General features: G+C 47.7%; 1 protein-coding gene across 1 annotated transcript; it reads left to right on the forward strand.

Annotated features, from left to right (window-relative positions):
* Positions 1 to 21,205: 21,205 nt before the first annotated feature.
* On the forward strand, positions 21,206 to 21,826 carry FIBIN (fin bud initiation factor homolog). The gene has a single exon (XM_056852119.1). It carries the CDS (start codon positions 21,206 to 21,208, stop codon positions 21,824 to 21,826), a length of 621 nt encoding a protein of 206 aa, XP_056708097.1.
* The last annotated feature ends 2,585 nt before the right edge of the window (positions 21,827 to 24,411 follow it).

The raw sequence follows: 24,411 nt of genomic DNA on the forward strand, positions 1-24,411 counted from the left end.
TATTACTGCTAGCATTATTGAAGAAAAAGTTAGGATTTTTTCCCTGCAATGATTAGTGAATGTACTAATCACTGTTCTCTATATGCTTCATACAGAATATTTTTCATTGCATATTTTCCGTTGTCTACTCAAAATGGATTGAAGGCATTGCTTTCATTAAAGTTCTTTTCCCACAACAGTATACATGAAAATGTCTTGGTAGACTATCAGTATTGATTGGCAGAGGTTGTCTAAACTCTTGTGTTACCGAAACTGCTCTTTGATTGGGGAAATTAGCATGAGCAGCGGCACTAATTTATTTATATAGCAGAATCACCCAATGTATACCAGGGTTGTTTTCAGTGAATCTCAGAATAACGACAGACCAAGGATTTCCAGAAGAAAAGTGTTTATATATTCATTCATTCAGTGCTGCAATACATACATACAAGAAACTAAGAATAAAAGGAGGTAGGATTCGAGACATTTCTCAAGAAGAGGATATTGTTGATTGGGTGATACGTTACCGATCTAGAAGTGAAGATGTCCAAAATCCGTGGCATAGAGGTACAAAATGAAATATAGCTGGGAATGGGAGACGGATGTATCGGAGACTTGAGCCAGCCAAGTCACCGGAGAGGAGGGGTGTGTGTGGAGCTCCGCAAAACTCAACACACACGATATAAGGAGAGGTAGGGCAGGACCAAGAAGAACCTTACTGCTCTGTCGGGGAGGGCAAAATATACCCTTCTCTGGGGGGGGGGGGTTGAGATTCCCCAGATGGCTCCTATCTACAACAAAAGGGATCAAAGACTTCAGCTACAGAGAGTGGGCAAAGTGGCAATTTGTAAACTAAGCTGGTACCAATGATTTACATATCTCCGGGATGTCTTGACTCGATCTTCTCATGTTCGACAGTACCTCAGGAAGGTGTGAATCTTTACACTCCAGGGGTGCAGCAGAGGAGTATTGATGCAGATTGCAGTGGATGATTTTCTCTCAGGATACTGGGGGGGGGGACTGCATGAGAGAGAGTGACGGTATGCTCTCGCTTCAGTGTAATGGCTTCCCTTTGGATCAGGAGACAGTCAGGATCATGGCTTCCCTTTGGCTGGTTCTGCAGGGGTGACCCGATCTCTTGTCCTGGACAGCCTGGTTATGCAGCAGAGCGCTAGCCCAGAGCAGTGGGCTATAAACACTTAGACAGTACAGTGAGTCTCTGATGTGGTTGCCATGACCAGGGCGGGAGGTCAGGCAGTGCATATGGCAACACTCGAGCCTTTTACCTAAGCTACCACCTCATCCTTTTAAACAGGACTGTGTAGTGGTTAGAGTATTTGACTAGGATCTGGGAGACCCAGGTTCAAATCTCCACTCTGCCATGGGTGATATTGAGCTAGTCACATGTGTGTGTTAAGTGCCGTCAAGTCTCTTCTGACTCATGGTGACCCTATGAATCAATGTCCTCCAAAATGTCCTATCTTTGACAGCCTTGCTCAGATCTTGCAAACTGAGGACTGTGGCTTCCTTTATTGAGTCAGTGCATCTCTTGTTGGGTCTTCCTCTTTTCCTGCTGCCCTCAACTTTTCCTAGCATGACTGTCTTTTCTAGTGACTCTTGTCTCATTATATGACCAAAATGATGAGTATGCTAGTCACGTACTCACAGCCCAACCCATCTCACACGGTTGTTGTGAGGATAAAATGGAGGATGGGAGAATGATGTAAGTTGCTTTGGGTCCCCATTTGGGGTTGCCAGGTCCCTCTTTGCCACCGGTGGGAGGTTTTGGGGGCGGAGCCTGAGGAGAGCGGGGTTGGGGGAGGGGAGGGGCTTCAATGCCAGAGTCCAATTGCCAAAGCAGCCATTTTCTCCAGGTGAACATATCTCTAGCGGCTGGAGATCAGTTGTAACAGCAGGAGATCTCCAGCTACTACATGGAGGTTGGCAACCCTATCCCCATTGGAGAGAACGGTGGGGTATTAATGAAGTTAATAAGTTAACTAAAATGCCAGGATTTGAATGTGGGACTTTCTGCAGACAAAGCAGGGCTCTCACACTGAGTTATAGCCCTTCGGTTAAGATCGTGCCAAAGGCTGCGGTGATGTCTGAATTAGGCAGCAGTTGTTTAATATTGTAGACAAACAGCCAATTCCTCAGCTACTGAGCCACAGACCTAATAGTAGCTCTGCAGTCTATAGCAGAAAAATGTTTTTGAAGCGTCAAAGAGTTCCGTAGGACTTTAAGGTTAATAAATGCTTTGCAGCTTTTGTGGGCAAGTGGCTATTAGCCCCAGAGAGCTCCATCAGTGTGCAGACTTTCACCTGATGGCTACTGAAGCGATTCATATAATAAATTAGCTCCTGGTTCACACATGAGCAGGTTTAAATCGTACATTGTACCAGGAAGCATGAGTTCTCAGTTATGTTCTAAGCAAACTTCAGGGACAGCAGAATAACACAGTGTTGGTGCTGTTGAATGAGAGCACTGTTACATGACTCATTAAAAGCCTGTGGAAAGGTCCACAGTGAGTGTTAGGGAAATAAACATAGAGCTGGCTACGGCCATTATTTCTTCACCTGATTTTAACACCATCTGACATGTAGAAATTTATCATAATATTTGTTAAAGGGGGAGAAAAATTTTAACTGGGTTTTTTTAATTGATGAAACTATATGTTTGCTGGTCATGTTCTTCATTTGTATAATGTGCCCTATTTTAAAGTTTTATTCAGGATGGCATTCCATTAGTTTCGTTTTCTGCCTATCCACAGTTTTAAATTGTGATTTTAATTCGTCTTTTATGTATTTTTATGTTCTTTTTACATTGTAAGCCACCTTGAGTTCTGTAAGATAGAAAGGCAGCTAATAAATGTTTTAAACAAATGAAGAGGGATAAAATTGTGAAATGAACTCATCTGGGTAGATTTATTAAACTGCATTTCAAGTCTATTAAAGACAGAGATAGATGTTTAAGGGATGCACACATGGACTTTCATGATACAGTGACTTCTTTGTGTGTGTGATTACTTGACCAAGAACCTACACAAAACTGTGAAGGATTTAGCCTTACACAAGTGATGCAGCTAATTCCATTCCTGACTACCCCATTGTATCTTGGCATCATAAAGTTTACAAATGTTGCTGTGTCATGAACATGCATCTTGCTACAATGTGGGCAGGCACGTGGAACAAATCAAGCATGACTAAAGGGTTGCATGATTCACAAAGCATTTAACTTCAGAGGTATCCCATCCCAAAGAGAATTCACAGAGCTCTATGGGACTGCTCCATAAGTAGTTTGGATTTTTCATGATGGAATGTAACTCAACAGCAATTTCTTATCACAAAACCAATTCCAGATCAGACCAATTCATGAGTTCCTAAGCCTGTTTCTGGGTCAAGGAGATACATTAAAAAAAAAAAAACTCAAAGGGAAATTATTGGTGAGTAGCATCTGGCAAAGATATCCTAGAGACTTTCCAGAGAAAATGCAGTCATCTAGCTGCCAGCCTAACTCCATTTTGCCTTGAATTTATTAGTTAAAATATTGACCTTTTTATTACTTCTCTGATCCTCGAAGGAGCTAACAATAATGTGCAAGGTTCCATTTAACACACACACATTGACTTTTCCCAACAACTGTGTGACATAGTAAGTCTGAGATTGAGTCTAAGATCACTCAATGTGTTAGGAAGGTGCTTCCATTTTGCTTCTGCTCCATAACCCCCACCACACACCCCACCACACTGCCCAGTCCCAGTGCCAAGATCAGCGTCTGTGTTTGGCACTAGGATGAGGCATTAAACAGACAGCAGAGGAAGCAGGTCTGCACCTAATTCAATTGAACTAAATGGAGTATGCCCTGACCTGGATGGCCCAGGCTAGCCTGATCTCGTCAGATCTCAAAAGCTAAGCAGGGTCAACCCTGGTTAGTATTTGGATGGGAGACCACCAAGGAATACCAGGGTTGCTGTGCAGAGGAAGGCACTGGCAAACCACCTCTATTAGTCTCTTGCCATGAAAACCCCAAAAAGGGGTCGCCATAAGTAGGCTGCGACTTGACGGCACTTTACACACACACACAAATGGAGTATAATTGATATCCCAGGGTGGAATCTCACTTCGCCCCGCGTTTATCAATCAAGGACCTCCAATAATTAATCAGTGTGCCTTTAGTCACTTGCAGAAACTGTCATATTAGCTTTGCCATTGTTCAAGCACAGGAACTATCCCCATATATGGGTATGCCTTAGTTTTGTTTCCTGCCTTGGGCTATTTGACCAGCAGGTCCAAATTAATTATTAGGCTGAGACTGGCCCAAACACTCACCCCTCTCCACCTTTTACTTTATTTGGAATTATTCCCAAGAATTTTCTCCACCACCACCCTTAACCAGTCAGTTTCCATACCTGTTCTCCAAGTTTAGCAATTTAAATAACCTATTTTGACTTTTGCACTCTGTTGCTACATTATAATTGGGCACAGTATCCTTACCCAAATTGTGTTTTCTTGCTCAGAGACCTGGCTGTGCACACACTTGATAACTTCAGGCAGTCTGGATTTGTGGAGCTGGCTAGGTCCTAAGCAGTTGCACTGATGCATGGCTTTGCCTAAAGGAGGAATCCTTTAGAATTATTTGCTTCTTGGATATTTTGACCCTGTCCAGCATGCTTGCACCCTTCACTTGGACCTTCAAGGATCAGTAGCATTCAAGGATCATTGCATTCTCACTCTTTGGCCTCTCACTTCCTTCTTAACACACATACACATAATAAATGAAGATGTCTTATACTGAGACCAATGGTTTATCAAGGGCAGCATTATCTATTCTGACAGGCAGGCAGCTCTCAAAGGTTTCAGGCAGAGGCCTTTCATATCACCTGCTGCCTGATTCTTTTAACTTGAGATACCAGGAAGTGAACCGAGAACCTTTTGCATACTAAGTAGATGGCTGCCTCTGAGCCATGGTTTCTCCCTGAGTGGAGCAACTTGCTTATTGGTTGGATGCCTGGAGTCACATGCTATTTCGTGAGTGTTTAGTACTGGACATTGACAGTGAGTGCTTCATATCATTTTGATTGCTTACAATTTGCTAATTCCCTGCCCCAGAGATTCCTCTACACAGGTCCTGTGTCTCTGAAAAATTCTTGGGGTCAGCAGGGGCTGCAGGAACAGATGAAAATTCCACATTCCATGCGCAGAGCAGTAGGACACATGGTAACAGTAGCTGATGGCCCAGTGAGGATTTAAATCCAGATCTTCATGGTACTTGTTCAACACACTAATCACTATCCCACACTGGAAATTCTTTCTGTACTGGCCCAATATAGAGCCAATTTCTCAGAAGTATCCTTAGCAAACAGTGAGGTTCAATTAATCATATATCATCTGATTATGGTCAGCAAATGTGATAACCAAGGACCAATATATCTTTATGACAGATCTATGACATGATCCTAGCCTGAGTTCTCTAATTTCTTCTTCTCCATCACCATCATCATTACTACCACCATCTCCTAACTGTAGCAGGCAGATCCATTCTGGGTTTCAGTTTTATACTGGAACAGAAAGTAGGAGGTATTTTGTGTCTGCAGAACCTTTTAAGTACAAAACTTCAGTATTATTTCTCATGGTCTCAGTGCCCAGCGACACCACAATCTCATAAAGTCCATTTCTGTGAGCTGTGTAAGAGACGATACTAATCATAGATATCCAGCCATGGGTCTTCAGATAGCCCAGCACCTACTATCTTCTGGTAACTTCTAACTAGTGGCCTAAGATTTGCATTACATAGGCAAACACTGTTCAGTGAAAGCACTGAACCTCAAGAACCCAGTATGAAGCCATACTGAAAGTCAATTTATGAGGACCATGGGATATCTTTTAACCATGCACACACCTCTTCAGCCTAAAGTGGTTCACTCCGAGAAAAGAAGAAGAGCTGGTTTTTATATGCCGACTTTCTCTACCACTTAAGACAGAATCAACCCGACTTACAATCACCTTCCCTTATCCACAACAGACACCCTTTGAGGTAGGTGAGGCTGTGAGAATGTGACTAGCCCAAGGTCACCCAGCTGGCTTCATGTGTAGGAGTGGGGAAACAAATCCGGTTCACCAGATTAGCCTCCGCCAGTCATGAGGAAGAATAGGGAATCAAACCCGGTTCCCTAGATCAGAGTCCACCGCTCCAAACCACTGTTCTTAACTACTACATCATGCTGGCTCTCCTCCTATCAAGGCAAGATGCAGAAGGGAAAGAAGGGGAAGAGAGAAAAAATTGCATCCGTTCGCAGTAAACAATATTGTCTCAATCATTAATATACACACATAGTACCAAAATTATACCTACTACAGCTGATTCAGAATATTGGTTTCTATTCTATTTTTGCTCGATAAAAAAGTAATCAGATATATTTTTATGCATATTAGACAGCCGGTCTAAATAAGATAGTATTAAAGATACTATCAATTTCTCTAAAGTCAATTTCTCTAAAGATAATCGTCGTTAAGGTGTTTATACATAAAGAGAACTTTTGCTCACATGAAAAGGAGAAAGATTAAGCTAGAGTTAAATATTTGAATACATATAGATAAACCATGGTAACCATTTCTCATTAAATTGCTCGACATTTTGCGTGTCGTCTAAGTTCATCAAGTAAGTCATCTTAGCCATATATGCATATTCCAGCACCTTTTCTTTCCATTCGTCTATTTCTGGCAGAGCCATTTGTTTCCATCTCCTTGCAAGAACTACTCTTGCTGCCATTGTGGCATGTTTAAGCAAGTCTTTATATGTTGCTGGTCTGATGGTACTATGCTCAATAGAAAAAGTTTTGGATCCAGGCTGAGTTTTAAATTGAGCATTGCCTGTATCTCGCCACGGATCTTTTTCCAATACATTTGTAGTTTCGGGCACATCCACCATACCATTCCTTAAAACAAAACAAAAACTTTTTTTAAAAAAAAGGCAAGATGCTTTGCTATGACTCGATCACAGCACATTCATAATGCTGCCATGATCATGTCCCAGCCTACCATTTGAGTATATTTGCCACAAAGTCATTAGGGTCCTTTAGGACCTTAATGTGAGGGTCTCTGTCTTTGTGTCTCTGCTTTCCATCACCTGCTGTGTTATCAGTGAACTCGTAAAAGCAGTTCACACCTTCTGGTCTCAGGCGCCAGGCCTGATGGCCCATGTATCTTCCCCCCCCCCGCTGTTCTTCCTGCCAGTACTCCCTCAGGCCGATGCGGCCTTGGAAGTGTGATAGCCGCCCAGACTTCCTGGGATCTGTCTGATGTTTTGTATTATGCCAAGCTTGTAACTTCCCATAACAATAAGTGTGAACCCCAGTGCCCCAGTGCCCTGGAGTCAATATATTCTGTAAACCCGTATAGCCCCTCACTTGCAACTTTCTACCTGTGCCTGTCTCATCTCCTGAAGGCTTCAATAAATCGATTGTTTCTGTATCAACGTCTGAGCAACTGATTTGGAGAAGCAAACTCAGAGAGGGGGATCTCTCACATTAAGTTGCAAGTCCTTGCCTCTCGGACTGCAGCTGTACCGCTTTGGACAGAATGTCAGCCGACGAGGACACCACCCCTAACCCCGATGCCCCCAAGGAACCGGACGAGCCGGAGAAGCCGGACCCTAAAGAGGAGGGAGCCAAGCCAAAGAAACCGAAGGGTCGCGCCCCCGACCAAGATCGGGACGGACGTCCCCGGGGGCTCACTTATTGGCTGGACTCTCCCAAGGGCTGGTCGCTCTCGCGGACTGCGGCGAAGGATCGCCGGTTGGCCTTCCCCAGCACGGGACTCGAAGGGGACCCGGCCCGCAAAGAGGCCCTCATGGAGGAAGAACGAAAACAGTGGCAGGAAGACCGCCGGGCTATGCAGGAGCAGATGGAGATCATGCAACGCGTAATGGGTGAGATGGCCACGACCCTAGATGCGCTGAAATTGCAACCTCCAGCCGGTGCTCCCCCAGACGGGGCGCCAGTAGTTCCGCCCGCAACCCCTGCCCCCCCGGCCCGTCGGGACCTGAAAGTCACGTATGACGGGTCGGGAGACCAGTTGACCTTTTTTATGGTCCAAGTAGACATTTTTATGCGGGAACAAGGCCGAACCTTCGTTTCTGAGGAGTCCCGGGTGCAGTACGTGGCTTCCTTACTGCAAGGGGAGGCGGCTGCCTGGATGGTGTTGCAGTATGAACTCCGCTCGCCGGTGCTGCGAACCCTGGACGAGTTCATGGTAGCACTCCGAAACCGTTTTGAGGACCCGACTCTAGGTGAGCGGGCTAAAGCCTCCCTGATGCAACTGCGCCAAGGGACTAAGTCGGTGGCGCAGTATGCAAGTGAGTTCCAGTCACTGGCTAGCCGAATTCTGGACTGGAGTGAGGCTACCTTGGTACAATGTTTCAGGGAGGGTCTCAACCCAGACCTCCAACATTGGGCCTTCATGCAAGGGAACCCCCCGGATGTGGAAGGTTGGGTTCGCCATGCTGCTGACATCGAGAATCGCAAACAACTCCTGAACTTGTCCAAGCAACGGATTGGGCGAGACCCCAGGCCCCGGGGTGACCGTGGCCGGGAACTCCGGCAAGGGGGTGGCGGGGTCCTCTCGGCCGCGGAACGCCGCAAGCGGTTCGAGGCCGGCGTCTGCCTGATCTGCGGGGGAAAGGGTCACTTTGCATCGCAATGCCCCTCTCGCTCAGGCCGTCCGACCCCTCCCCGCCAAACCCAGGCCGAGCCGACGAAACCGGCCGCCGACAGCCAGCCTCGCCGCAGAAGTGGACCACTGAGCCGGCGCTCCGGCGCACCCTCCGCTCTCCACGCACGTCCCCAGGATGGGGCATCCGACTCTACGGTCCCATCGGGGTCCCGGATTACAAATACCGTCTTTGATTCGGACGGCTCCCCGGAGGCCACTACCCCGTCCCCCTCTTCCAGCGAGGAGGAAGAGTGGGAACAGCCGGCAAAAAACGCCGTCGGTCTGCTGTAGAGGGGGCTCCGCAGCAGACCGTCCCTATCGTTGTGCAAGGAGCTCCACCGATGGTAAGCGCCCAAGAGGACAATGTATTTGTGCGTGTCCATCTGTCCCTACCCAAAGGGGGTCCCCCGTTAGAGGTCCCCGCGTTGGTCGACTCGGGGTGTGCCCGCACCATGATAAATGAGGAAACTGCCAAGAAGTTGGGTGTCCGGCGCAAGCGGCTTCCGGGACCTCTCCGTTTTTCCCAAATGGACGGGAGTGACTTTAAACGGGGCCCGGTGACCCACAGAACTGCAGCCGTGATTATGTCCGTGGGGGAACATTGGGAACGGTTGTATTTCACTATCGCCCCTATTGTAACCCCTGTGGTGTTAGGGATGAACTGGTTAAGGGGGCACAATCCCTCCATTGATTGGGTTAAACGGGTGCTTTCCTTCCCCGAAAACCCCTGTGGGTTGCATGACAAGGAACGGGTACTCAGGACTCCAGCCGCCGCACTGGTAGGGTCCCCCGCCCCAGTCTCTCCTCAATTACCCTCTGAGTACTCGCAATTTACTGATGTTTTTGATGTTAGAGAGTGCGACGAACTGCCTCCCCACAGAGAAACGGACTGTGCCATCGAGATTGTAGGGGAAGGCAAACTGTCTAAGGGAAAGGTTTACCCCATGAGCCCTAGTGAAAAGACAGTGTTGCGAGACTATCTGGATGTCAATCTGGCGAGGGGTTTCATACGCCCCTCCAAGGCTCCTTATTCAGCCCCAGCTTTCTTTGTAAAGAAAAAGACGGGAGATTTAAGACTGTGTATTGACTTTCGCAGACTGAACGCAGTCACCCAGTCTAATGCTTACCCCCTCCCTCTTATTCCTGACCTTCTAGCACAATTAAAGGAGGGCCGAATCTTCACCAAACTGGACTTGGTAGAAGCCTACCACCGCATTCGCATCAAAGAAGGAGACGAACCCAAAACGGCCTTTTCCAGTTGTTTTGGGATGTTTGAGTACCTAGTCATGCCGTTCGGACTTTCGGGGGCTCCGAGTGTCTTTATGCAATTAATTAATGAGGTTTTGCATGATTTGCTGTTTCGGGGGGTGGTGGTATTTCTCGATGACATCCTTATTTACTCTGAAACCATGGAAGACCATGTGCGCCTAGTGCGAGAGGTGCTCCAGCGGCTGCGGGAGCACAAACTGTATGCTAAGGTGTCCAAATGTGAATTCCACCAACCCTCCATTACATTTCTGGGGTATGTGATCTCCCACCAAGGGTTGGAAATGGACCCCGCCAAGGTCCAGGCAGTGCGGGACTGGGAACCCCCCACTACCCGCCGCCAACTTCAGCAGTTTTTGGGGTTTGCCAATTTTTACCGGAACTTCATTCCTAACTTTGCCCAAGTTGCGCTTCCCCTCACTGCCCTGTTGCGTACCAAGGACAAGGGGGCTAGCGCCGCGCTTCCCTCAGCCCGTTTGCAATGGTCCCCCCAATGCCAGCTAGCTTTTGAACGTTTGAAGCTACTTTTTTCATCCGAACCCGTTTTGGCTCACCCAGATTGCACCAAGCCTTTTGTGGTGCAAGTGGATGCCTCGGATGTAGCCATGGGCGGGGCCCTATTGCAGAGGGATGAGGGGGGAAGGTTGAGACCATGCGCCTACTTCTCCAAGAAGTTTTCCCAGTCTGAAATCAACTGGGCCATTTGGGAGAAGGAGGCAGCAGCGGTCAAACATGCCCTTACCATATGGCGACACTTCTTGGAAGGGGCCGAACTGCCATTCGAAGTGTGTACCGATCACAAGAATCTTGAGGCCCTCAAGGGGGCTAGAAAACTCAATGCCAAACAGGTTCGGTGGGCCCAATTTTTCGCTAAGTTCCGGTTCACTCTCAGACATGTCCCTGGCAAAGAAAATGCCCTAGCCGACGCTTTGTCACGACTTCCCCAGTATCGCAACGATTTCGATCGCCCAGTCGACTCCCTGTTCACTCCCGAGCAGCGAGGGGAAGTTCCTAGCTTAGCCGTCACCACCCGGTCCCAAGCCCGACCACCGGAGACCCCCCCTACACTCAAAGGCATCCCGGAAGCCTTCCAACAGCGACTCCGGGACGCCTCCTTGCAGGAGGAGGAGCATCATCTCCTCCCCACTGGTCTGGAACGTACCAACACTTGGTGGGTGCAAGGGGGGAAACTGTACGTCCCCTCCTCTCTTCGCAAGGAAGTATTGGGACTTGTACATGGTGCCAGGCTAGCGGGTCATTTTGGTTTCATAAAAACGCTTCACCTGGTTCGAAGACAATTCTGGTGGCCCGGTATGAGATCTGATGTAGAGTTGTATGTGCGCAGCTGCCCCACCTGCGCCACAGCCAAGAAACGGATGGGAAAACCCCCAGGGCTTCTCAAACCGCTTGAGAGCCCCTCCCGTCCCTGGGAAGTCATCGCCATGGATTTTATCACCGACCTACCTCCGAGTCGGGGAAAAACGGTTCTTTGGGTTATCACAGACCTCTTTTCCAAACAGGTTCACTTCGTTCCATGTGCAGGCCTTCCTTCAGCCCAGGGCTTAGCTAAACTGTTCATCACACACGTCCTCAGGCTACACTCGATCCCGAGGAAGGTCCTCTCCGACCGGGGGGTCCAGTTTGTTGCCAAATTCTGGCGGGCCTTCCTAAAGTTAATGGGAGTGGAAGAGCAGGGCCTTTCTTCCGCCTATCACCCCCAAACGGATGGTCAAACAGAACGAGTAAATGCGGTGGTAGAATGTTATTTGCGTTGCTATGTAAATTTCCACCAGGACGACTGGGTCGACCTGCTGCCATTTGCCGAATATGCGTATAACAATGCGCCTCATTCCTCTACCGGCTTTAGTCCCTTCCAAGTTATATACGGGACGGATTTCGGCCCTTTCGGTTCTGCCCCCGTCTCGCCAGAGCTCCAGTCTACCCCTGACCTTCAGGAGTGGATTCAGGTGGTCAAATCCACCTGGCCATGGTTGCTCAAAAATCTGGAAAGGGCAAAAAGCAAGTACAAGGAACAAGCAGACAAACACCGGTCTCCGGGATGGGAACTCAAGGTGGGGGAGCAAGTCTATCTGTCCACCAAAAACCTCCGCTCTCTTCGCCCCTGCAAAAAACTGAGCGACCGTTATGTGGGACCTTTCCCCATTACCAGAGTAATCAACGAGGTTACTGTGGAACTGGACCTCCCAAAAACTTTGAAAGGAGTCCATCCAGTCTTTCATATAAGCCTCCTCAAACCCTATGTGGCAGCCCCCCAGTTCCACCCCCCTCCCGCACACGAGATTCCTACCGTAGTAGGAGGGGACACCCATTTGGAAATATCCAAGGTTTTAGACTCCAAATGGAAGAAAGGGAAACTGTTTTACTTTGTTCGCTGGAAAAACCTTGGCTCCGCTCATGACGAATGGGTGGCCGCACCCCACATGGCGGCTCCTCGCTTAGTCCGGGAATTCCACCTTGCTTATCCCGATAAGCCTCGTCCTCTCGGGGACCCCGGGGGGGGGCCTTAAGGGGGGCAGAATGTGAGGGTCTCTGTCTTTGTGTCTCTGCTTTCCATCACCTGCTGTGTTATCAGTGAACTCGTAAAAGCAGTTCACACCTTCTGGTCTCAGGCGCCAGGCCTGATGGCCCATGTATCTTCCCCCCCCCCGCTGTTCTTCCTGCCAGTACTCCCTCAGGCCGATGCGGCCTTGGAAGTGTGATAGCCGCCCAGACTTCCTGGGATCTGTCTGATGTTTTGTATTATGCCAAGCTTGTAACTTCCCATAACAATAAGTGTGAACCCCAGTGCCCCAGTGCCCTGGAGTCAATATATTCTGTAAACCCGTATAGCCCCTCACTTGCAACTTTCTACCTGTGCCTGTCTCATCTCCTGAAGGCTTCAATAAATCGATTGTTTCTGTATCAACGTCTGAGCAACTGATTTGGAGAAGCAAACTCAGAGAGGGGGATCTCTCACACTTATAAGATGTAAATATAATATTCAAACACCAGACACTGAAATAGAAGTTCTAATTCTGAATAGAGCCTTTGTCAAACTGCCATAACTCCAAAAGGACCAGGCAAGGACAGAAAAGCAAGCACAGCCTTTTTAATCTGTGTAGCCAAGTCCCGAAGAACTGTTTTAAATATAAGGAAGCATGAGGTCACTTTTCCTGGCAGACAAGCATGCACAACTTCCGTCAACTTCAGTAGCTATATTAGTGTCCTGGGGAGAAACTGGGCACCGACTTCAGTGGTGTCACACTGGGGACAAACCAGATTCAGCACAGCACATTTTGCTCTTATCTACGCTATTGTGCATGTGCCAAAAAAACTGTACTTGCATGATCAAATTGTGTATGCCCACAACAGCTGTACACTGGGATTAAGCTGCTAGATTATGTACATTTCTGTTTACATACATGCACTACTTTCCTACCCAAAAAAAAAAAAAAAATTCAGAGGAAATTCACTATAAAAATCGGTTTCCATTGATGTCTTAAAAAATCCTGACTTTGGAACAGAGCCTGCTGTAAACGCTCAGGTCTTCATGTGAGTGTGACACATGCAGACCTGTTTCCTTTGATATATCCTATACCGGCTAGTGAACTGCAAATCACTTAAACCAGTTTCTTTCTATTTAGCCCAATGGAAATGTGTCATAGACTGCAGCCACATTCTAAAAGCCAAGGAAAATAGCTGTGTGTAAACTAAGTATCAATTATGCTTTAGAGTAGGAGGCATTGCTTGCTCAGCTGTGCCAGTTGTCTCCTGCAAAACCCCATCAGGGAAATTAAGAATTCTGGAAAGAAAAACAACTCACAGCAATGTCATGACTGCCACTTTTAGCCACCTACTCCTTAATATTCCTCTCCGCTGCTCTACAGTTTCCAACAGACTGAAGAAACTGGGTCTTTGTATTATTTCAGGGCCTATATTTGTGCAGCTGCACAGCTTCATGGGAGTGAGTAGTAGCAATAGTAGCAATTTTATTACCGTGGGGATTAGAAGCCCTAGCCAGGGCCCCACTGTACTGGCGCAAACGTGCGTGGGCTCTGAGCCTTGAAAAAGGTTCATAATCTAAACCAAAAACAAGAGACAACAGGTGGCTATGACAGATGGAGAGCACAAGGCAACATTGAGACGCTGCAGCCTTAGCATGCCAGCTACTTAACTGTTCTTTCACTAAGGATCAGTGCAAGGGTATTGCTAGCTCTGTTATTCTTAGCTGGGATATCTAGCAGTTTTCTAACATTTCCAAAATATCGCACATTCTGAGTTTGTGAGTCAATTCATCATACAGTTCCAGAATATCAAGGCTAAATCAAGGTAAAATCTCACCTTTTTTTTCTTCATTTTTCAATAGTCGTTCTACGAACCCCACTAACAATAGTGTCCTATAGCAACCCCTCAAAGGGAAAAACTCACAAACATACTGAGGTGGCTGTAGTTTTTAAAAAAATTACTTCTGCTACTTTCTTTAAAGACCATATTGTTTTAAAATTGTGACATGCCGGGGATTTAATAGCCTTAGGGCCTGTATAATCGAACATTTATCACTCTACGTGGAAGGCGTAACTTCTACTTTCTGTCAAAACTCTTCTAGAAGAAAACACGTTATCCTGTAACCCACAGATATTTCCCCATCTTTTCCCACAGATACTTTCACATTGTATGTGTGTGGAGGTGGGGGTGGTATTCCTATCTAGAGAGATGTCCACCATCTAGCTCCAGGTGTGCCAGCTGACATGGCCCCTCTGTTCACCAACTGCCACCATCTTGCCTTGATAAGAGGAAGGGAAAAACAGAACATTATCAGATAACCTGACTGAGAAGAAGATAAAAGTTGCAGATATCAGCAGGTATTTAAACTGTAAATGAATCTGTAACAGTATGTACAGCCAGTATTTTTACTGTACATTGCATGGTGCACTTATTTATGCATCAGTTTAGTGGAGTGATTCCTAAATGAAATAAATTTACTTGGTACAGCTCCAAACAAGCAAGAGTAACAGTGTATAATGGATACTAATTCCTTATGCAACTTTCAATTTCGCAGCCTGATCCTTTGCATGTTTACTTGGAAGTAAATCCAAGAAGGGCTTATTGACATATAATGCATAAAAATAGGATGCTCTGTAGTCAAATGAATTAGGCAATCAATTTGGAGGAAATCAGAATGGTCAATGTGGCCATATTTTGGAATTCAGCTGTCCGTTCCTAGCCCAGAGTAGGGTAATTGTTTTAAGTAGCTTTTGGCCAGGAAAAACTGTAATTACTTTACTGCAGCACAGTGCAAGTCAGTGTCACTCACCTGGCAGACATTCCTGCACCACACAGCTATTGATGGGACACGAACCCGCAACACATCTGTCAAAGAAACCTAGTGTTGTGCCTCTGTCCACTTTGGGGGAGGGGCTAAACAGCATATACTATCTTCTGCTGTTTTCAAACACTACGCAAGAAATGGTTAGTTCCAGTAGGAAATGCAAACTGATAATTCTCCTGTTATTTTTGCGAAGGTTACCAAATGTTCCTTCCTTTGTGAGAATTTCTGCCAGGAAACCAAGTCTACCAAACCGATTTGTTCCTGATTTATCCCTTGGTTAGCTGCCCAAATAATTTACCTTTTCTCCTATAATAAACCCTACGTTTCTTCCTATTCTTGTTCAATACTAACATCCTGTTAGGAGATATGTGTTTTACTGTAACCCATCTACTGTGACTCCTGGATTCAGTGACACCCGCTAACAGCTGCCCTGGCATCTGCCAAGTGTTTTTTGAAAGTGTGTGGGGTCAGGCAGGGGTTTTGCCCACCAGGGCTTCTGATGAGCCCTTTGGGATCTGATTGGCTCGGCAGATTCAAATATAAATTGCCTTGGCAGCAGCTGCCGGCGCATGATCTTCAATGCATGACTGAAGGTAAGGTGTGTGGAAGCAAGAAAATATTTGTAAACAATATGTTCATTTAAAAAGCCATCCTGTTAAGCAGAGTTTTGTGTTTGAAATGTTGAAGAGTTTCTATGAAAGTTACATATATCCTCACTCCCTGACATTTTGCTGTTGGCCCCACCTCCTGTGGTGGCCATTTTGTGGTTGCATCCACCACACTGTGTCAGAAGTCCAAAGGTGCCTGCAGGATCAAAAGGTTGGGGATCCCTATATTGGATGGTGGGCTACATCTATCATGGAGGGCTTAAAGTTGTGCAGTTCATCACTATAATATTACACTTCCTTTGCAACAGGGGATTTGCTTTTCATCCGGACTTGGCATGGCGTTCTGGCCCAACGTCAAGCCCTGCGCCGGTTCCAGACAGTCAAGCGGCTAGCCAGTCAGCACACATATCCTCCAAGACAGCTACAAGATCAACTACAACCTACCAGGAGATGCTACTGCTTAAGAAGCAGGTGTGGAAGTGAGCACCACAACCACAGCGCAAAGAATGTGGGCCTGTGAACAGGAGCCCCACAGACCCTCAGCTGCCTTCCCAAAGGCCTGAATCACAAAGGAGAATGAACAACTGCCCCATACCACATTACTGAGACTCAGCTGGCAGCCCAGATGGGTGTGGGCCAGGCTAGGGAAACACAGGGAAGGGGCATAAGGCTGGGATCAAACCAGTGGAAAGGCAACAGGGGTGAGTGGTGTGGGAACCACCAAAAGGCTATGTCATGGATCTGCTGGCTGACACCTCCTCAGACGAGGAGGAGGTGGACGAAGTCAATCCAAGCCCTAGGCTGGTAACAGAGGACAACTTGCAGGAAGAAGTTATAACAGAGGAGCTGTCACAAGCAGAAGTTGTAGCACTGTTCTGTCAACCCTCCAGCTCAGGAACTCAAGCCATGCCTCAAACCCAGCAGCAGTCAGCCTCACCTTTAGGGTCCTTTTAGAACAAAGGGGGACACATTTACAACAAGAAATCCAAGACAAATAAACATAGATCAATCCCTGACAGCAGCGCTGAGGCAGATGGATTACCTGGCTTGGAATGCCAGAACAACCTAATTAACTGCAACTGGTTTATCTATCCCAGAGAGATAATTCCCTAACCAAGCAGCCAGCAACAAGAACCTTGCATGGGAGCAACACATCACCATCCATTGTGTTCCTGCCTTTGTAGCTGTGCTATACTTTGGACTCTTTGCAAACATGACTTTCTGGATTTGCCCTCTGCTGTTTCGACGCTTTGGATTCAGAATTATTTGACCTTGGACTACATCCACTGACCATGTCTCCTGCCATAGTCAGCTACCTGACTCTGGACAGCCTAGCACCCAGGGGGGAAGGGAAAAGTCAGGGATACAAGGGAGCAAGGTGGGCAGAGAATGGGTAGAGGATAAAAAGGAAGTCCCAAGAACAGGCCACGGAGGAAATTGGAGCTGGCGATTCCAGGTTGTGGAGGAATTGAGACCAGTCAGGAGGTGGAGGAATCAGGTGGCACAACCCCCTCCCATTCTGAGGCCTGCAGGAACTTTCCTCCAGAAGTAGGGCAAGACAGCAGACCAACAGCCATTGCAGGTAGAGCAGGCAGAGCCTCACACTTTCCCCTTAAAAATAAATGTTTTGAATGAAGTAACTCAGCACAGGCTTTTCTAACCAGAGAAATTACCCTCTTTTGTACAATCAGGTTTTGTCTATCTTAACCAATAGATATTCTAGGTTTTGTCTATCTTAACCAATAGATATTCTGCAATCAAATGAGCACTGATGCAGCGGGGTTGTTGTTTTTTCTATAGGCAAATCAAGTTACATCTGTTTTTGATATGATTGTTTGCACTTTGGCCTGGTTATTATTATTTATGTGATACAATCCATATATGATGCAAAGCAGAAACGGGCAGGGCATGTAGGTTTCAGGCTCAGTAACAAGTAAAAATCTCATATCATTGGCTGGATTCCTACAGATCTGAAGTGGCCAGACGGAAGACCAGAAAGGCTGAACCAATGACACAATCCTTTTGCCACAAATGGAAAGAACGTGCTTGCAAAAGAACAGAGAACAGTGGCATCATCTTGCATTCACGGAAGGATGGACGGGGACAAGTGAGATAAAAAGAGTAATTACTGGACATGGATTCCTAAACTAGAAAAATCAGCTTTAAATGCCCTTGTTTCTAAGATAAAGCACAATCCTAAGTAGAGCTATACCCTCCTAAGTGTGGTGATGCTTAGGACTGCACTGTCCATCTAGCATAATGGCTTCAGAGCAATGAGTGCTGTGTCCTCATCACAGGGAGATATGGCAGTGATATTACTCTACAGCAGCAGTCAGCAAACAGTTGAAGGCTAGAAGTCTCGAGTACACAAAATGCAAGCTGTAATTTTGAAGAGCGTGCAACCATTTTTCAGTTCTCATAATTATTTTATTACAATTAGCGTACGGAAAAGGTCATTTTCCAGTTGTTTCTGCCAAGGTTATTATGACATTTAAACCTTATTCTGAGGTTTAAAGGAAGTGTTAGAAAGGCTGCAATCTATTCACATTCCAGAACAGTCACAGTGAATTTTCAGGCTTTAAAAAAAAAAAAAAGTAAACGGGGTTGGCTTGAAACCCTCAGATCAGTTAGGCTGCCTATAGATGGCAGCATCCCAGTCTGTGGTCGCTTAATTTAGCAGAAACCAGAATGGAACATACAGACACCCAACACAACACATTTGGACTGTTCTCATTCATTTGAATTTTCCAAATGTTGGCGTTTACCAATGACGGGCTTCAGAGAACAAACAAAGCTAGCTGATACTGAAGCAGACCCTTAATATGTCCAGGTCAGAACTGCTAGATTCATGTTCAGTAACACCTTAGAGAGCAACACGGTTTTCAGAGTAAAAGCTTTCAAGAGTCAAAGTGCTTTTCTCCATGGTTCTGTCCCCATGTGTGTGTGTATAAAGTGCCATCGAGTCACAGCAGACTTAAAGAGACCCCTGGTGAGGTTTTCAAGGGAAGTGATTAAGGAGAGGTGGTTGGACATTGCCTTCCTCTGCAGAGTCTTCCTTGGAGGTCTCCCTTCCAAGTACTAACCCAGCTTAGCTTCCGAGATCTGATGAGATCTGTACTATACCATTCCATATCCCATCTGGCCCCATACTACTTTGGTTTATCCCCAATTTCCACATACATCTTTGTGCCTTTAGTTTACACTTCAGGTTTTTTGTTTCTCCCCAGGTTTTTTTCCCCAGTTCTCTTGAGATGACTTTTACCCCAATGTTTTTCTAGAAGCCAATTCTGAGTTGGCTTTTCCCCCCCGAGCATATTTCTGTTGGGTTTGTCCCACCCACTCCTACCCACCTACAGCCTACTATTTGGTTATTGGAGTGTAGTGGTCACATTGCTCTCTCCTCCCCCAACCCTGAAGATGACTGATTTTTATTTCATTTTTAAAAAAATGGAACCAAAATATCAATATATTATTGGAGTGTTGTAACAATAGGCACAGCAGGTTCTCCAAATTTGCAGCTTTCTTTAAAAAAAAAAAAGCTATTCTCTATCCCTTTCCTTTGCAGAGATATACCTTTTTCCTTATATCTCTGCAAAGGAAGCAGTTAAAGACTTACTATCCAGCGATATATTATAATTTGTCTTTTTTTTAAAGGGAGAGTGTTGTGACACCACCCATGATGACAGCACCCTCCCTTGAAAATCCTCATTACTGAAAGCAAGTGCAGAAGAAAATAAACTGACCCCACAACTGTGAAAATGGAGAGGAAGGGCAGATGTGTGGAAGAACCATACCCAAACTTATTCTAGTGCTAGTGGATCAACCGCCAAGACAATCAGAAGTTGAGCACGTGAAAAAGCTCAATGCTATCGTCGTCAGATACTGTATCTGACAAAGGAAGATTGGACTCTCTAAAGCCTATACCCCCAAAATCATGTTGGTCTCTAAGATGCTACTGGACAGACCAACACAGCTAACCTCTAGAACTATCCGCAGATCAGATCTGTCTACTCTGACTAAAAGTGGGTCTCCAGGGTCTCAAGCGGAGCTTTCATGTCACTCATCTGATCCTTTTAACTGGAGATATTCAGGATTGAATCTGGAACCTTCTGCCTGCCAAACAGGCTCAGAGAGGTCCACAGTTCCTAATTAACTTAAAGGGCTCAATGTTCTAACCCAGACCATACTCCTACCAACAAGAGAGATGGTCATGTTAAACTGAAATCTCACAGAAGCTGCCCGTTTGTATGAAGCGCTTGTTCCATGGCTTTGTCACTTGGATTTTATCCTGCCACCAGAACCTTTTGCCTAAGGGAGTTGTCTGCTCGCACCTATCCATGCCTTGGAAGTATAGGCTATATGCAAACAGAAAGTCTACGGAATGATTTTTAAACCTTTTTTTTAAAAAAAAGAGGGAAAGCAATTTGACGAGACAGTTTCCCAACTTCTAACCTCAGTGCGCACATACTAAATCCTGCTGTTTCTGTAGATGTCTGCCTTCAAAATACATTTCCTGGCGTCCCTTGGAATTTCTTCAGGAAATACTGCGGACATTTCTTTCCAAACTAAAGTAGCATGGCAAGAACGTTCCCTTGTTCAACGATCTGCTGGGATTCCCACCCCCCCCCGCCCTCCTTTCCTATAAACCTCAGCTTCGGAGGGTGTGTTTTTTTTTTTTCCTTTCCTCCACCTGACTTGACGAAAGGGCCGAGTCCCAGAGAGATGATCCTGCCGCTTTAATAATGACACTGCGCGGGACGCCAGGCTTCTTTCCAAACTTGGTATTTGGACTCCGGCATCCGTGATGGGACCGGGCGGTGTAATTTGAGACCGGAGAGCAAACCAGCCGCCAGCGCGATCTTAGGGCCAAAAACCCAAGCTCCCTCCTTACCACCAATCCAGATGTAGTGGGGGGGGGGAGAGAGAGAGTAGTAGCAAGCGGTCGCAGCAGCTCCAGTCAATCTAGCTCAACCCCGGCTCTCTATTTCTCCCCCCACCCCACCCCCGTTTTGCTTGTAAATTTGAATAGCTTGGAAGAGAGAAGAGGGTGGAAAGGAGGGGGGGGGAAAGGGGGTAGAGGTGGCCGGGAGAAGCCGCCGAGAAATAAATCAGAAGCAACTCCCTGTGCAGAAGAGAGGGTTGCCGGAGAGCTCCGTCGAGGGGAAAGGGGGGCTCTCGGTTTTAGGGAGCTGGGCAGGGGCTCCCCCCCCCAGCCCCGATGAGACCCCCCCAGAGGACTTGAGCTGCCTCCTTCGGGAGGGGGGGCGAGCCCCAAAGCAAAGGGGGGGCTGCTCTCCGTCTCGCCCGCCGTCGGGATGCGGCTGCGGCTGAGCTGGGTGTGGCTGCTGAGCTGCCTGGCCGGGGCGGGCCGCGGCCGCTTCGAGGGCCCGCTGCAGCCGGAGATGTCCAACGGGACGCTGCACCACTACTTCGTGCCCGACGGCGACTACGAGGAGAACGACGACCCGGAGCGGTGCCAGCTGCTCTTCCGGGTGAGCGGGGGCCCGCGCTGCGCGGCGGGGCGGCCGGCCGGCCCCGGCCTGAGCCTGCGGGAGGAGCTGACCCTGCTGGGGCGGCAGGTGGAGGACGCGGCGCGGGCGCTGGACGGCCTCCGCCGCAGCATCTCCTACGACCTGGACGGCGAGGAGAGCTACGGCCGCTACCTGCGCCGCGAGGCCACGCAGCTGGGCGACGCCTACGCCAGCTCGGACCAGGCGCTGGGCGAGCTGGAGGGCAAGTTCCGGCAGGGGCAGGAGGCCGAGGGGGGCCGCCCGGGGGGCCACTTCCTGGGCATGCTGGGGCGCGCGCGCGGCCTCCTCCGCGAGACCCTGGCCCTCGCGGCCGGCCTGCGGGAGCAGCACGAGCTGCTGGCGCTCGCCGTGCGCAGCCACGGCACGCGCCTCGGCCGCCTCCGGGCCCAGTACCTGCAGGGCTGAGGCGCCGCCGCAGGGCGCCCCTGGCGGCGGGGGGAGGAAGCCACTCTCCTCCTCCTCCTCCTCCTCCTCCCCCCCAGCCGGCCTTCCTGTCGTCGGCCGGGCAGCTGCTGCACCCGGGGACTTCATCGACTCGTGCCATTTGCATCAGCTTCCGAGGAACCGCAGCCAACCGCGCAGGAGTTTTTCATCTGATCTGATCTTTTTTGCTTTTTTTTTAAATGATGCACTCGTCGCTCACGCCCGCAGCAAGCGCCATCTCGGAAGAGGCATTCCCTCCTGTTAGGGCGAAATACCCGTGGGGAGGCTTTGCCTTGGGGCGAAAACGCGTGGTCGCTTGATCCTCCTTTCATCCCTGTTTTCGCCAGGATCGGATGCACGTTCGGTGAAACCGCACGCGTTCGATCCAGGCTGAAACAGGGATTAAAGGAGGATCAAGCGACCACGCGTTTTCGCCCCAAGGATTTGCCGCTCTCTTAAATGCGCGTCTTCCCCAGCCACGTTCTGCGAACTCGACAATCAGCCTCTCCCCCTCCGTGCAGAGTTTTGAGAATTCAGATGGGGGAAAGGTGCATCTCGAGAGCGGCGCATCCAAGGCAAAGCCTCCCGTGCGTTTTCGCCCTTCTTCTCCGAAGCTGGCCTTCCTTTTGTCCTTGATGCCGCTGCTAGACTCCTGGAACTGCATCGACTTGTGACATTTGCATCAGCTTCCGAGTGACTTCAGCCAACCTTTCTGAAGTTTTTCATCTTATTTTTTTTCCTTTTTTTTAATGTTGCAGTGAAACAGGGGTTCGCGGGGGAGAGGGAGACCCGAGATCGTTATCCAGAAAACATCTGCAGCTGCTGACTCAGAGGCCCTAATGGGCAGAAATCTCTTGAGTCCCGATTATACTGGGGAAGAGATGTTTATCCAAATTCAAGTTACGACGATACATCAACAAGTTGTGCATATCTGGTTGTATTACAGACAGAAAGGCGACTCGGCACAGTTGCAGTTTCATCCAGTTTCTCCTATCATGGTTTATCGTTCACTCTGACGCTCCAGGACTCTTAGCCCAGTCACCCAGGGCACAGAGCAGGCTTGTAGCTAGGCAGAAATTCCTTCCCTGGCAGTCTAGAAGCCAATGATTACCGGGAGATCTCTGGGGTACTGTCACATTAATGATGCACTCATCGGTCACGCATGTAGCAAGCGCCATCTCGGAAGAGGCATTCCCTCCTGTTAGGGTGAAATACTCATGGGGAGGTTTTGCCTCGGATTTGCTTCTCTCTTAAATACGCGTTTTCCCCAACCACGTTCTGCGAACTCAACAATCAGCCTCTCCCCCTCCATGCAGAGTTTTGAGAATTCAGAAGGGCGAAAGGTGCATCTCAAGAGCGGCGCATCCAAGGCAAATCCTCCCATGCGTTTTCGCCCTTCTTCTCCAAAGGTGGTCTTCCTGTTGTCCTTGATGCCGCTGCTAGACTCCAGGAATTTCATCGACTTGTGACATTTGTATAAGCTTCCGAGTAACTTAAGCCAACCGTTCTGAAGGGGGGGGAGTATTTCTTCTCTTTTTTTAAAATGATGCACTCCTCAGTCATAACACAGCAAGCGCCATCTCGGAAGAGGCATTCCCTCCTGTGTAAGAGAGGAGGAGTAATGCTTCTTCTCAGATGGCACTGACATCCCGTGAATGTCTATTAAAACAATTAACAATTTTTTAGGGGATGAATCACGGGCCTCAATCTATCGAAAGGTTTTTTAATCAGTGGTCGTATATACCTACAGTTGCAATCCTATGCAGAGTTTCTTCAGTCTACACTCATTAGGGTTGCCAGCCTCCAGGTACTAATTGGAGATCGGCTATTACAACTGATCTCCAGCCGATAGAGATCAGTTCACCTGGGGAAAATGGCCGCTCTGGCAATTGGACTCTATGGCACAGAAGTCCCTCCCCAAACCCTGCCCTCCTTAGGCTCCGCCCCAAAAACCTCCCCCAGTGGCGAAGAGAGATCTGGCAACCCTAACACTCATTGATGTCTGTGGATTTTAGGCTGTGCATAGGGTTGCAACTTTATTACTATTGTTACTATTATAAATTGTTTGTCATCAGTGGTCTAATCATTCATGTGTAGCACTTTGAAATACTGAGTCCAGGATTTGATCCACCATCTTGATATGGGCTGGAAGCCCCCTTCAGCGGAGAGAGGCAGTGGTTTGCCATAGGGGACAAATTTGGGGGGATTATTAAAATAACTTATTTAGTTAAGTATTTTTAATCCTCATGATGGGTGCCACATCTGCCAGGGATAAGTATGACCAAAATGTTCTGCCTCCTGTATCTGCCACCTTTCTGACAAGCAGCAGTTCAACATGTGACTTTCCCTTACTGCTGTATCACTGCCAGTAAAAGCTTCAGTTACTGGATTTCCACCTGCCTTGAAAGGCATGATAGGCCTATGAAGAAAAAGGGGGATGCTTTTATTGTGTTCATCCCCACAAATAAACTAAGAAGCAGGTAATTTTGATGTTCCTTTCCCAGCTGGAGGTATAAAAACGGAAAGAATGACTTGATTTTTAAAGACTGTATATTGTCATAGCCAAA

The sequence above is a fragment of the Euleptes europaea genome, chromosome 6 (assembly GCF_029931775.1).
Source record: "Euleptes europaea isolate rEulEur1 chromosome 6, rEulEur1.hap1, whole genome shotgun sequence".
NCBI lineage: Eukaryota > Metazoa > Chordata > Lepidosauria > Squamata > Sphaerodactylidae > Euleptes > Euleptes europaea.